General features: G+C 51.4%; 1 protein-coding gene across 1 annotated transcript in view; it reads left to right on the forward strand.

The window, feature by feature from the left end:
- Positions 1 to 14,918, forward strand: part of TET3 (tet methylcytosine dioxygenase 3) — a 75,728-nt gene that overhangs the window by 26,623 nt on the left and 34,187 nt on the right. Inside the window, exon 3 of the mRNA XM_012731562.1 lies at positions 9,581 to 11,717. Coding sequence (XP_012587016.1) covers positions 9,581 to 11,717 — 2,137 coding nt within the window. The remainder of the gene's footprint in view (positions 1 to 9,580; positions 11,718 to 14,918) is intronic.

Below are 14,918 nucleotides of genomic sequence, written 5' to 3' on the forward strand. Positions count from 1 at the left end.
GCTCAGTCCTGTGCTTCTGCCAGATATGATGACCTCAGGGAACTTGGCCTTCCTTCAGCTTTTCCCCATTGTCACTCCAGCCATTGAAAGAGCTGCTGTATCTGCCCTTCTTGTACTAGAAAAAATTGAGGTTTTCAAATGTTTTATTGATAGGCACAGAATATCCACCAGGACTGCTACCTCCCAGCTCCTCACACAGTAGCACCCTCTGCCCAACACACCCAACTGGGGAAGTCACACCTAACTCTGCAAGATTTGCTTGTCTACAGGGAGAGCTTGGAGATGGAGAAAGCAGGCAGGGTGGACTTGCCAACACACGCACACGCACACGCACACACACGCACTCCTGCCGAAATCAGGCAGCTGTGCACAGTTCCTGAAAGGCTTCCCCTAAAAGTCTCTTCCCCTGCATTTCCTTCATCAGTAAGCCCCAGGAGGGGAGAACCCTCTTATGAGATGAATAATTGATTCACTCTAGATGGAACACGCCATAAATACAGCCCATGTGTCAGAGGGAGTTGGGTCGCCGTTTGGGGGAGGGGAGGAGAGAACTAGCCTTGTCTGGAAGTGGCTGCCAAGCTCCAGGACTGGGGAAAGGGTGGAGCTGGAATGTCAGCCCCTTGAATAGCTGCTGGAGAGTGAGGCGAGCTGAGGGGTGGCATCACATTTGGGAAGCCCCTGGGTGGGATTTCCTGGCCAGCTGACCTGGAGCAGCCTTTGCTCTCTAGGAGTCCCCAGAGACTCCATTCTTGGGGGATCCTTGAAAGGTCATGCCCCAAGCTGGGCCTGCCTCTGGGCGACTCACCTCAGCAAGGCGGAAACCCCTTCTTAGACATGTTCCTCTGGGCCATCAGTGCCGCCTGGGCCTCTTGCTACTTTCCCTTCTTAGCAGCCCTGAGAAAGCATGTCAGTGAGGACTGTGTGTTCCCCCGCTACCAGTTCCTTCGGTTGCTGGCCCGGTTTTGATGTGTTGATGCTGACAGTTGGCCTAGACAGCGCATTGGTGTCACTCTGGGCTCATCTGGGACTCACCTGTTGAGTCCTGGGTGGCAAGGCTTCCTGGACAGCTCCCGGCAGCCTGAGTGTGCTGTGACCGGTGCCAAGTAGAGGAGCAGATCATGCTCCCAATGCTCTGCAGAGAGAGGGGCTTCTCCCCACTAGGCCCTGAAGAGCCTGCGTGCTCTCCACTGGGCCGTGAGGTGCCATGAGAGCCCGGCACCCTGGGGCTCACACTGTTTCTGTCATATGTTCTTGGAAAACTACCTTCCCCCCACAACTGGAGGTGGCGATGGGTGGTGACTGTGGCATCTGGTTCAGACCTTGGGGTGAACTGAGTCAGGAGGCCTATAGTTTTCACTTGTCTTGTTTCCTCTGTGTAATCATTCGCTCCACACACAGCCCCACCTGACCCCTATCTTCCTGCCATGGCTTTACTTTGGGCCCTTCTTATCACTGATCTGGGCGGTGGCATTGGTTTCCTACCTGATTTTCAGGCCCCCAACTTGTAACTCTGCAGTTAGTCAGGGCTCTGCAGAGACTCCGGAGTGCTCCTCCTGAAAGGCCAGCTTGTGGCATGCGTTTACACAGTGATCTGTACACCTGGTCTCCCCACGCCTTACTGTGTATTCAGGGTACACAGAGCAGCTCACCCTTTTTTAAAAAATTATTTATGCATACAGAACTGGAGTACAGACCAGAGGTGCAGGGGGTGAGAGCCTCCCCACCAGAGTGGGGAGCAGAACAGGCAAACTGATGAAGTACACTGCTGAGGGGAACAATGAGCGGGTCAGGAGAGGTCTGCCACGCCATGTGGGTCACCTCCGGGGCAGGCGGGGATCGAACTCATGCAGTAGTGGCTGTAGCCAGCTTGCAGTGCTGCATCCTAACCCATTGTGCCCCCACTTTTGCCGCTCAGAATATTCTAGTTTCTATCTGGAATTCTCCCTCCTTCATCTACAGATTACCTGCCAGGCTTTCAGTCTCATCCCCCTAGTTACTTTGAGATGAGACTTCAGTGATACACATGTCCACCTACAGAGATGGAAGTGAACCTGTCCACCTGCCCAAGCCCCGAGCCCTGCTTCACACTGATGTGTTTGTTTATAGGTCTGTTTTTACCCCTTTTCCTTAAAAGCATCTTGATGTTCCTGAAATGTATAGTCTGATCCATTACTGGTCAGAGACCATCCCAAACTTAGTGGAATGAAACAGTCATTTTACATGTGTGGAGCCTGAGCCTCTAGAAGCCATACACAGCTTGGGTGGCTTGTCTTCACCCTGGTGTCTGGGGCCTCAGTTGGGAAGGTTCAAAAACTAGAGGAAGCTCAACAACTTGGAGGAGGCCAGTCAGGGCCTCCGCATGCTCTGGGTGTCGTCACAGTGTGGAGACTGGACCCCAAGACCGAGTGTCCTAAAAGAAACAGACTGTATGGCCTGTAGTACGTCAATATAACTCTCAGTATTCCTCCACCATTGTCACAGGCACATCCAGATCTGAGGGGTGGCTACGACGGCCTCACAGCTCACTGGGAGAAGAGCTCAAGTCACATAGCAAGAAGTGCATGTGGTGGGATGGGAGGTGACAGTGGCCTTTTGTGGCAGCTCTAGCCTGGCACATGTGCTAAGCACGTGATGCAGGCAGGTGTCTTAAAAACGCGGAAGGTTGAGCAAGGGTAGAATGTAAGGAAAAGTGTCGGAGACTTTGTTCTCCGATCATGGATTATTGGGGGGCAGAACAGGCAGGGTCTCAGTGGGAGCAGCATCGGTGAGCAGAGAGATTCCTAAAAGGGGAAAAGGGGGAGCGGGCGTGAGGAAGACGCGAGAGTCGGAGTTGGGTGCATGTTTTCCCCTTCTGCTGTCAGCATAATTTTATTTTACACATTTTAGGCAGGGAATTAACATACGAATGGGGCTGAGATGACAATCTTTTTTTCGGAGAGGAGTTTGGGGTCATATTGACCTTGATTTTTACTAAGACATCTTAAAGGGTAAAGTCAAGTCAAAGATTAGGGTGGAGAGGTGAAGGCTAGAGTAAGGTCGTGGCTAGGGTGGAGTGATTCTCTTGTAAGTCAATAACAAGCAGATATAGTAAGGTTCCTCAAAAGCTGAACAGAGGATTTAGGTGAAGTTCCTTATTTGAAAACTAAATAGAAAACTTAAGCAGTTCTTTAGAAAATGAATAGAAGGATTGTGAGATAGTAGAGAGATGGGATTTGGGTTCTCCTTCCAGGCAGTAAAAGAATTCTGATTATTCTAGTACTGCCTAATTTTTGTTATAATAGTTTTTATTAATCAGCCAGTTGTAATATTTTTGATTCCAAAAGGACTTTCCCATCCTGAGGCAGCGCTTGCTCACCTGAGCCAGGCAGCTCCTTATGAGGCTGAAGCAGTCCGGTAGAAAACTGATGGTTGCTTGGAATATTTTGATTATACAGAAAAGGGGGTCATAACATGAGCTAGCATGGAAATTCTGATTTCCATGCTAGGGCATTTCCCCTCCATCCGGACCGTGTCTGACTGTTATAGGGCTCCCCAAATCTGTTACAGGGCAGGGAGAGAGGGGCAACCCTGAAGCCCCAAACCTGCCTGCTCTAAGTGGGTTCTGCCATCCGCCGCGTCAAGACAAAACATATAAAACTTTAATGAAAAGAAACTTTAATACAGTGAATATACAATACGGAACACAAAGAATATAACTTCCAAATCAAACATCTGAAGTTACCCATCCCCTCGTGGGCAAAAGTCAACCCAAAAGGGATTGGCCCAAAGCAAGGCCTGAAAGCTGCCACTAGACTAAAGCACCTTCTGGCCGGGACCCATGGAAAAGGGTCAGGAATGGCCAGACAAGTCTGGGAGCAAAAGAACAAAATCAAAATCAATATAAACACTGCCATAGTCACCTCCCTACAGGTCTCTCACCCACATCTGCCTTAACCAGTCCAGGGTCAGGAAACAAGCCCGGTTTCTTCCTCACATGCTTGCTGCTCCATGTGGCTTCCTTAGGTCTCCTTGTTCTCCATCCTGCTTCCTTCTCTTCTTCTCTCCTTTTTCTCTGCTCAGCTCCACCCTCCTTCTGGGTGGGGCAGGGAACCTGGAACTTCCCATTTTCCTAGGGACCACCCAGTTACATGAGGACAGAAGTTGCATAGCTTGTGTCAGAAAAGTTAACAAAGCTGGTGGCTGGGGCCTCAAAGGAGAGTGAGACACCACCAATATGGGAGATGGTCGTGGATGCAGTGAGGGAAGAGACTGGGGTACATAGTTACTTAAAGGAGCCACTGGCAGGTTAGACTATTAAAAAATGTGAACATAGAGCGTTCCTATTTGGAATCGTTTGGATCTGGTGACTGGGTGCATTGGAAGAACATGGATGATGATTGACTCAGGTGAGTGGGAGAACATGTGCCAACATAAAGTTGCGAAAGGAACTGCTGGTGGAGGTGGGGGCAGGATTTCAGTTCTAATTTGGAAACATTACTCTCAGTGGGCTTGTTGCAGGCTCCAGGGGTTGGTGCTTAGCTGGAGGCCAGCTGAGTGGTCCAGCTGAAAAGCTGTGAGGAGTGTCCTGACAGCTGTGCCTGCTGGAGCCCAGAGGGCAAGGAGAACTGAGCAGAGGTGGTGGTGTCTGAGCTGGTTTTTGAAAGGGCTTAAAGTAGCCCCTCCATCCTCCTCCAGCATTGTCCTGCCTCCCTGCCAATAACAGTCAAATAAATGTATAAATGCACTTTTCTTTACATACCTTTTGGTTGTCAGAGATGGGGCTTTTTTTTTAAACTGCCTGTTAAGAAACTTCCCTAAATTAAGCCTAAGTTCTATCCCACCCTCTGAGAGCCACTGGAGTGAATCTAGTTGCCTGCTTCGATAGTGGAGCTTCCATGTTTCAAGACCTGAGTTTTTGTCTTCTTCAGAAACAAAGGGGCAGATCCCCTCAGGTTTTGCTCTCTTTGTGCCCCCACCCTGCCCCCTAAGGTACTGTCCCAAAGGGAAGCCAGTGCTCAGGTGGGGACTGTCTAAGCAGAGCAGGCCAGGCACCAGGAAGTCAACTTACATGGTTGCAGCCTGTAGTGATGAGGGAAGGAAGGAAGGGATTTGTGTACAGAGACAGGGAACATTGCTTATTTTGCAAACTTGCCATGTATGTAAGTACATAATGGATAACAGTGTAAATTTATTTCTTACTGTGGATTGCAGTGAAGAAGTTTGACAAAATTCTGGGTTATAAGAGTCTTTGAAACTGTCAGATCAAGTACACCAACAGTTTTTTTTTTTTAATCTCTTCTCATTCCAAAAGACTTTTTGGGCACACCACTGCTCCTGTTTAAACCACACTGCTGTGGTTTGGGGACCCCAACATAGGACCCTCCTCACTCTGTTGGATTTTTTTCCCTCTCCCTAATCTGTTTACCTTTTGGCACCTGGTCCCAGCTTTACCCCGCCTGTTTCCAGCATCTGCCTACTCTACTAATTGTGCTCTGCTATTCATATTATAAATCTGTGGGACAGCCCCGTGGCAGACCGCTGAAACCCCTTTCCCAAGTTGGCTTGGCGCTAGTCCCTGGTGAGCGTGGTCATTCAGCCAGTGGTGAGCCAGTCTGTCCTGCTCGTAGTTCTCTGTAGCTGACCCTCAAAGGGATGGTGATGGATCTTGTGAAACTTGAGCATTTATAGCCCAACTTGCAAACCCAAATGCCTACAGGTGCTTGACAAGTAACACAAAGGAACAGAATGACAGTCAGTTCCTGCAATTAATAAATAATCCTAGCTCCTGGCTTTGGTTCCAAGAAGGCAGTGCAGAGTGGTGAGGCTGGGGGTGAACTGATGTTCAGTTGCCAGGCGGAAGTGTCGACCTTTAAGAAAATCTGGGTTTCGTATGACATTTTATTTTTTTAATGTTGGCAAAACAAGCAAAAAGCTAACACTGTATAGCCAAACAAAGCGGATGTGTGGTGGCTCTGGCCTGCCGCGCTGAGGTTGTGCCGGTGGGGGTGGGGGGGCGCTCTGGTGCCCCCGTGCAGGGGCCACAGAAGGCAGTCGCCCTGTGGTCCTGTGCTCTGCCCTCGGGGTTCTGACCCTTCCTTGTCTGTTGGTACCTCCTCCTGTAAGGATTCCCCAGGGTCACCCACAGGTGCTAAGGAAATTATCAGTGGGATCTCCCAGCTGGAAAACTGAAATTCAAAGTTTCTTAAAATCTCCTCCACCCATCCTGGCTTCACTTACCTCATTTCTGTTTCTATTCTTCCATTTCTTCTCTTTGGTCCAAAGAGCATTTTCCTTCTCTTGGAATTCAGGGGCACAGGAGTCTGCCTCGCCCTTCCTTATTCTTATTCACACACCAAAAATAACTTTTTTTGTTTTAAGATTTGTTTCATTTATACATACAAGAGCTGGGGTGTAGGCCAGAGGTGTGGGGAATGGAGGTAGAAGTGAGAGGCCCAGAGACAGAGTGGGGAGCAGAACAGGCAGATGGATGAAGTACACTGCTGAGGGGAGCAGCTGGCGGGCCAGGAGAGGTCTGCTGTGCCGTAAGAGTCACCTCCCTGGCCAGGGGTCAAACCCTTGCTGCAGTGGCTGCCCAGAGCTTCATAGTACTGAGACTTAACCCCTTGCACCACCAGGGAAGCATCAAAAATAACTTTTGAAATTCCTTTTTGTTGTCTTGACCATTTTTGAGAAGCCCCAGCTCGTGCAAAATTATTCCTTCTGACCATTGTTTTTGTAAATCCAGTTATGTGAACTTCTCTCTCCTGTGTCTTCCTGTTACAATTGCTCCTTCTCTCTTACACATACGCATGTAAAATTTGACCTCTTCAGATTTTGGAAGAGGACATGCTAGTTTAGGTTTCTAAGAGGAAGGAAGGGAATCCCACATTCTTAGAAGAAAGGTGTTGTTTCTTAGATTGCAGCTCTGAATCTGCCAGGCTCTACGAAGGGTGGGAATGGGCACAGGAACCGCTTCCCGGGGCTGAGAACGGGGGGCTGCAGCGGTGTGGGTGGGAGCCGTAGACGTCACTGTGTCTGGAGGGAACTGCTGTCTGGTGGGGAGGCCGCTGCTTGAACAAATACTAGTAGCGGCACGGCACGTGATAAGTGCTGATAGAAGCATGTCCAAGGTGCCTTGGGAACCAGGGGAAGGAGCCACAAGTGATTCTGCCAACTAGGTCAGGAAGGAGGGGCTGCTGAGCTGATGCTTGGAGGTCAAGCCAGAGCAGCCTCTCCCGGCGCCTGGGGAGGGCACTCCAGGGCACGGTCATGCGTGCAGTGCCTCGGAAAGCCTGTTGGAAAGAACGAGGGCCTGCGTGGCCAGGCATGGGCAGCGACAGGGACGCGGCAGAGCCCGCGCCGGTCGAGGCTGATTCCAGGCTGGTAGCTGTTAACAGTCAGGGGATCATGTGCTTAAAACACTGTGTTTACCTGAGGGACTCATTTCTTTTTTAACTTTTATTTTGATAGTGTCTGTGCTATGCTGATGTACGCTACAGCACCACACCACCACCAAAGCCGTTGTGTGCTCTACCATAACCCACGGAGTCCCCTCCTTCTCCCCCTCTGACAGCTTCTGTCTACTATCAGAGATCTAGGATTTGTTTTGATTTAGTTTTTTTCTTCCTTTGTTTACCTTCTCTATCATCCACATAGGCGGGAACTCACTGGTATTTGTCTTTCTCCTGACTTGCTGCATTTAGCATAACCCTCTTGAGTTCCATTTGTGCTGTCACAGTTGGTAAGGATTCACCTTTTGTATAGCTGAGTAGTATTCCATTGTGTAGTATACTACATCTCTTAATCTATTCATTTGTCATTGGTACTTCAGTTCTTTCTGTGACTTTGCTGTTATAAACAGTGCTGCAGTAAACATAGGTATCTTACTAGCGTTTGCATTTTTTGGTAGATACTAAAAATGCATGGGATCAGGTTGCACATTTTGATTGAAATTTTATGTGAGTGACGTTACATATTCTTCTTGCTGTATGAGATCAAGAAGCACATGATGATGGCTTGTCCCAATCTTGCTGATAATTTTGATGAATTGATTAAGGCTGTTTCTCTCAAATTTCTCCATTATAAATGCGCTGTTGTAATTTTTTTTTAAAGATTTACTTATTTATGCATACAGAACTGGGGTACAGGTCAGAGGTGCAGGGGTGGTGAGAGGATTCACCAGAGACAGAGTGGGGAGCAGCGGGCAGGCCAGGAGAGGTCTGCTGTGCCATGTGGGTCACCTCTGGGGCTAGGGATCAAACTCACACTGAGGGGAGCTGGGGCTGGCTTGCAGTGCTGCAATTTAACCCGCTGTGCCAGCAGGGAGGGCCCATAATTAAGTAATTTTTAATTGTTTTGAGATAATGTCTGTCTTGTGACTTACAGGCTTTCACTGTTAGTTGTGGCATCCACTGATTACTTTTGGAAATCTGTCATTCCTCCTATATGTTTTCAGTGACATACTACTGTAAGGAAGAGCATTCTTTCCTGGGAGGATGAATTTCGCAAACTGAATTACATTTTGGGGTAAACTTATAACTTGCTGGGATGGATCTGCCCGGTTCCCTCACTTTGTGCCCCGCTCCTGTGGGTTTTGCTGGGCATTAGGTGTGTGGTGGTGGTTCTTGGACTTGGGGAGAGGCCTGGCTCTTCTTCCAAGCAGCAGCTCATGGTCATGATTAACACAGCAAGGGGCTGAATACATGCTGTGTCAAGTCATCAGTGTTTCCCTGAGGCCTGCGGCTGGAAGGGAAAATGTTTCATCTTTTTGCCAGCTCTCTGAGCTCAGCTGTGGCTTAAGTGAGGACAGGACAGACAGAAAAAAGAACCACGGGTTTCTTCCCATTGAGAAGCAATGCCGATCCCTCATCTAGGCTGAAATCAAGTGTCTTGTTCCCATTCCCTGCACAGGCACACTTCCCACTTAGGGCACTTTGCTACAAAATGTGGCTGATTAATTTTTTCCCCTCTTGGCAAAAAGAAAATCCACACAGTTGTGTGTCTTTAACAAATGTTTGGTTTTGGGGCGCCCTGTCAGCATGAGTGATCTGGGACTAGAAAAAATCTTAGCAACATTCAGCATTCTGCCTTAGGAGCTCTTACAGCTCCACTTTCCATTTCTTTCTTTCTTTTTTTAAAGATTTATTATTTATGCATACAGAACTGGTGTATAAGCCAGAGGTACGGGGACAGGTAGAGGATTCACCAGAGAGAGTAGGGAGCAGAACAGGCAGATTAATGAAGTACACTGCTGGCCAGGGCAGGTCAGGAGAGGTCTGCTGTGCCATGTGGGTCACCTCTGGGGTGGGGATCGAACTCCCACTGAAGCAGCTGTGGCTAGTTTGCAGTGCTACTTCCTAACCCGTTTTGCCACCAGGGAGGGCCTCTGCTTTCCATTTCTGCTGGTGAAGCTGGCTGGGAAGATCTGGGACGAGGTGTCAGAGACAGAGAGGTGCAAGAAAAGCAGGTTGAAGGTGTGTGTCTGAGTGGTGAGAAGCAAGGTAGAGACTTGCAAACATCATAGCTCACCTTCTCCCTCTCCCTCCCCCTCCCCCAATCTCTCTCCCTCCCTGACCCCTTCCCTCTCTCTGTCTCTCTCCAGACAGGCTCAGAGCTCAGCCCGGTTGATGGACCTGTTCCAGGTCAGATGGACTCAGGGCCAGTGTACCATGGGGACTCACGGCAGCTAAGCACCTCAGGGGCGCCGGTCAATGGTGCTAGAGAACCCGCCGGACCCAGTCTGCTGAGGGCTGGAGGTCCTTGGCGAGTAGACCAGAAGCCCGACTGGGACGCTGCCCCAGGCCCAGCTCACACTGCTCGCCTGGAAGATGCCCACGATCTGGTGGCCTTTTCGGCTGTGGCCGAAGCTGTGTCCTCTTATGGGGCCCTTAGCACCCGGCTCTATGAAACCTTCAATCGTGAGATGAGTCGTGAGGCTGGAAACAACAGCAGGGGACCCCGGCCAGGGCCTGAGGGCTGCCCTGCGGGCAGCGAAGACCTTGACACACTGCAGACAGCCCTGGCCCTTGCACGGCATGGCATGAAACCACCCAACTGCAACTGCGATGGCCCAGAGTGCCCTGACTACCTCGAGTGGCTGGAGGGGAAGATCAAGTCTGTGGTTGTGGAGGGAGGGCAGGAGCGGCCCCGGCTCCCAGCCACTCTGCCTCCTGGGGAGGCTGGCCTCCCAGCACCAAGTCCCAGGCCTCTCCTCAGCGCCGAGGTCCCCCAGATGCCTCCCCCAGAGGGCCTGCCCCTGTCTCAGAGTGCCCTGAGTATCGCCAAGGAAAAGAACATCAGCCTGCAGACCGCCATCGCCATCGAGGCACTCACGCAGCTGTCATCTGCCCTCCCCCAGCCTTCTCACTCCACCTCCCAGGCTTCTTGCCCCCTTCCCGAGGCCTTGTCCCCGCCTGCCCCCTTTAGGTCTCCCCAGTCCTACCTCCGGCCCCCCTCCTGGCCCGTGGTTCCCCCTGAAGAGCACCCCTCCCTTGCTCCTGAGAGCCCTGCCTTCCCTCCAGCCGCTCCCAGAACAGAGTTTCCCGAAGCCTGGGGCACAGACACCCCACCAGCAACTCCCCGGAGCTCTTGGTCCGTGCCCCGCCCAAGCCCTGACCCCATGGCTGAACTGGAGCAGTTATTGGGCAGTGCCAGTGATTACATCCAGTCAGTATTCAAGCGCCCAGAGGCCTTGCCCACCAAGCCCAAGATCAAGGTGGAGGCGCCCTCTTCCTCGCCATGCCCGTCCCCCGTCGGTGTTCTCCAGAGGGAGGCTCCCACACCCTCCCCGGAGCCCAGCACCCACCAGAAGGCCCAGACTGCCCTGCAGCAGCACCTCCACCATAAGCGCAGTCTCTTCCTGGAACAGGCCCATGACGCCGCCTTTCCCCCTCTCTCGGACCCTCCTGCTCCTGGCTGGTGGGCGCCATCCAGCTCACCTGCCCCACGGCCTCCGGACAGACCACCCAAGGAGAAGAAGAAGAAACCCCTGGTGCCGGCTGGAGGTCCCTTGGGAACCGAGAAAGCCGCCCCTGGGGTTAAGCCTGGCATCCGGAAGCCCATTCAGATCAAGAAGTCCAGGCCGCGGGAAGCACAGCCTCTCTTCCCGCCCCTGCGGCAGATCGTCCTGGAGGGGCTGAGGCCTCCAGCCTCTGAGGAGCCACAGGCACACCCACCTGCTCCCCTCCCCACCGCCTCACAAACCCCTGCTGTTCCCCTGCCCGCAGAACCTTCTCTTGCGCTATTTGCACCTAGTCCCTCTGGGGACAGCCTGCTGCCCCCTACTCAGGAAATGAGGCCCCCCAGCCCCATGGCAACTCTGCAGCCAGGCTCCACCGGCCCTCTCCCCCCTGCCGACGACAAGTTGGAAGAGCTCATCCGACAGTTTGAGGCTGAATTTGGGGACAGCTTTGGACTTCCTGGCCCCCCATCTGTGCCCATTCAGGACTCTGAGAACCAGTCAGCTTGTCTCCCAGCCCCTGAGAGCCCTTTTGCTACCCGGTCCCCTAAGCAAATCAAGATTGAGTCTTCAGGGGCTGTGACCGTGCTCTCAACCACCTGCTTCCATTCAGAAGAGGGAGGCCAGGAGGCCACACCCACCAAGGCGGAGAACCCACTCACACCCACACTCAGTGGCTTCCTGGAGTCGCCTCTCAAGTACCTGGATACACCCACCAAGAGTCTGCTGGACACACCTGCCAAGAGAGCCCAGGCCGAGTTCCCCACCTGCGATTGTGTCGGTAAGTCAGCCTGGGTGTCGGGAGGGCAGAGGCAGGCTTTGGTTCCTGCGCTCTGTCTTCGTGCAGACATCGTGTGCCAGTCACCTTACTGAGGCCTGGAGCACACATGCGCTCACAGGCCAGTGGGGAAGACACTGGAGGAGATAGCTCGTGATGCCACGTGGGGTGTGGCCTGCCATTGGCAGGTGGCTTGTCACACTGAGTGAGGCGAAGGCATCGTGGAGGCCTTCCTGGGGGACGTGGTGTGGTGCTTGTGTCTGCAGAGATACCAGATGGAAAGGCAAGCTGGGAAGAGGGCACCTTGGTGCCTGGACTGCTTGGGTCTGCAGGGGACCCTGGAGAGGGCTGCATGTGGGATGAACAGAGGTGGCTTGGAGACAGGTGAGGGCCAGACCCTGTGGAGTCAACGAAGGAGTTTGACTTGATCTTGTGGGTGATAGTGAGCTCATGACTTCACCCCTTGCTTCTGAAGGCTTTCCTGGCATGTGCTGGGAAGAGAGATGGTGGAGAAGCCTGCAAGAAAGGGTTGTCATGAGCCAGGCCAGAAGTAATAAGGGCCTGGACTGAGTGGGTGCGTTGAGGACCTGAGGAAGAAAGGCACATGGGGATGAGGAAGACTTAGGCCTCTGCCTTGGGGTGGTGTTTGCTGAGAACAGACCTGGAGGAGAGGTGATGAGTACTGTTTGGATGAAGAGGCTGAGACTAGAGAGCAGACTCTGAGAAGCTGGGGCCTAGTTTGCACCCTGGTGGTGACTGAGGCTGTGGGTGGATAAGATCACTGAGGAACTGGGTCCATTTCTGTAATGAAGGCAGGACCTGGTCTATGCAGGCCATGCACAGGGCATTCTGCTGTCTTGAGGAGGGTATCTGATGCATTGGTAAGCTCCTCAAGGCTCTGGCTTCTGCTACATTTGTGGAATGGTCCGTGAAAGATGTGCGTTTCAGACACTGGCAGAAAACCACATTGATGCTGGCAATGAGCATGTGGAAATCTTGTGATTTATCATCCACAAACAGATCTTCACTGTTACAGTGCACTAATATCTGGTCAGTTGTGTGATTTATTGGGCTGCTGTGTCCTAGTCAGTGAGGAGCCAGGCTGCCTTTGCCCACTGCAGCTACCCAGGGCTCCTGGGCTCGGCCCAGTGGTCACTGATAAAGAATCTCCTAGAGAGCAGGGTGGGGGAGAAAGAGAGGGGGGTTCCAGTCGTGCTCCTGCTCAGGGCTGAGGCTTGTGTGGATCTGGCTGGTGGGGTACTGAGGCCCCAGTTTACCTGTAACCAGGGGCACAGCATCCCCTTCACCCTTCTTTTTGTGTTTACCTGTCTCATCTGCGTGTGTCTAGGACCTCAGTAGGAAATACCCTTACCTGGGTGCTGTAGTTGACCCATAATAGTTTAACTGTTGTATTCAGTCGTATAGTATGGTCAAAGCATGTCTGGTCAAAGTATAGGTGTTTTAGTTGAATTCTAATTCCATCCTTTCCTCGTTCATAAAGTGAAAATGATAAAAAGTACTCCCTCAGCAGGGCTGCTGTGAGGATTAAATTAACATGTGTGAAGCAGTGAAAACTGTGCCTGGCACTTAGTAAGTACCATAAAGAGTTGGCTGTTCAAGCCTGAGGCTTGCCATAGGGCAGGGGAAGTGAGAGAGGAAGGCAAGTCAGCCGGTAACTTCACTCAGCAAGATTGCTCACCTGGCTCAGCACTGCCAGATTGATAGACGTGAAAGGAAATGGTTCTTCTCTGAAGGACTCTGTGACTTGCCTGAGGAGACAGACAAAACAGCGCTAGTTGCCCGTCAAGCCCCAGGAGCCCGGCCTCCCTGTAGGCACTGTGACACAGCTGCTGGTTGGTGCAGGGAGAGGTTTTACTTAGGAAACTGCTGTGTTTAGAGTGAGGTTTTGAAAACCAGTGAACGTGGGGCAGGGGTGGAGCAAAGACAGAAGGCGGTCACTTCAGATGGGGGCAGGTGTGAGCATCTTCTTAAGGGCCGCAAGAAGCAAGTTGAAAGACTTAAGGTTCTGTAGCAGCCCAGGGTGCCTGGCCCCCCGTCAGAAGAGCCCCCACCAGAGGGGACGAGTCTTAGCTTGGAGCTGGTAAGCTGTTTTGATGATGAGCTGGTAAGCAAAGCTGGTGGGCAGGCCACGCAGTGGCAACTACCCCCGTGGCCAGTGGGGGAAAGGTGGAGTTTCCCACCACTGCTGGTCATTTGCTCCAGCTTATATTCTCTTTGTGTCTAATGCTAAGCAAAGAATTAAAAGCCAAAACTACCTCTGTAAGTGATAAATCATGGAAAAAGACTTAGGTGAAAATAACAAACACAAATAGTACAAAGAGTCAAAACACGCCGCCACCACCCTACCAGAAGAGCAGCAGCTGTTGTCAGACTATGACTGACTGCTCTCGTGTTTTCAGAATTTTCTATAATATGTTTCACAGTCTAGAAATATTTTAGAAAGTGCATCTTAGAAGTTCCTTAGAAGATGGGTTGGTAAAGGATGATGACTGCGGACACCAGTTAGGAAGCTGTTGCAATAATAGTAGTGGTAGTCGTGCTTATGAAGCACTTGCTCTCTCAGGCACTGCGCCAAGGCCTTCACAGTCGCTAGCTCTTTCGGTCCTCATAACGTTGAAGGAGGCAAGTACTGTCAGTTGTTCCATTTTGATGATGAAGAAAGCATTAGAGTTGGGTTAGGTAATGTATTCTGGTCATCAGGCTAGCAAATGGCGGAAGTGAGTTTTGGACCCTCACTAGCTTGCCAGACAATCATTGAAATCGTTGAGACATGAGTACTAAGGTAGTTATTACCGGGAGTGAAGCCATTTGCTTGGAAACAGTTTCTGGAGGAGCACGGTTTCATGCTGGGCAAGACCTGCCTGTTTCCCAGAAGTGACTGGGAAACCCATGTCTGCCAGGGGTTTCTTCTTCCAGCTGGTATGTTAGAATTTGTCTTTGTGACCTGACCTCAGGACAAGGGTTAGGAATAAAGGCCACTCACTCTGGGTTTAATGTCAGATGAGAAGTGCCTGACGTTGCGGGGAACTCATCCCTCCAACAGTAAAAGGTAGAGAGGTGCACATTGCAGGTCAGTGCCAGGAAGAATTTCCTATAGAAGTGACAGCAAAATTTGGCGATGTTTTTAGGTACACATAATGAACAATGGATAACAAACTATGGGAACAACTTTATAAAGGCAAG

The sequence above is a fragment of the Condylura cristata genome, unplaced genomic scaffold, assembly GCF_000260355.1.
Source record: "Condylura cristata isolate star-nosed mole 26May11 unplaced genomic scaffold, ConCri1.0 scaffold00031, whole genome shotgun sequence".
NCBI lineage: Eukaryota > Metazoa > Chordata > Mammalia > Eulipotyphla > Talpidae > Condylura > Condylura cristata.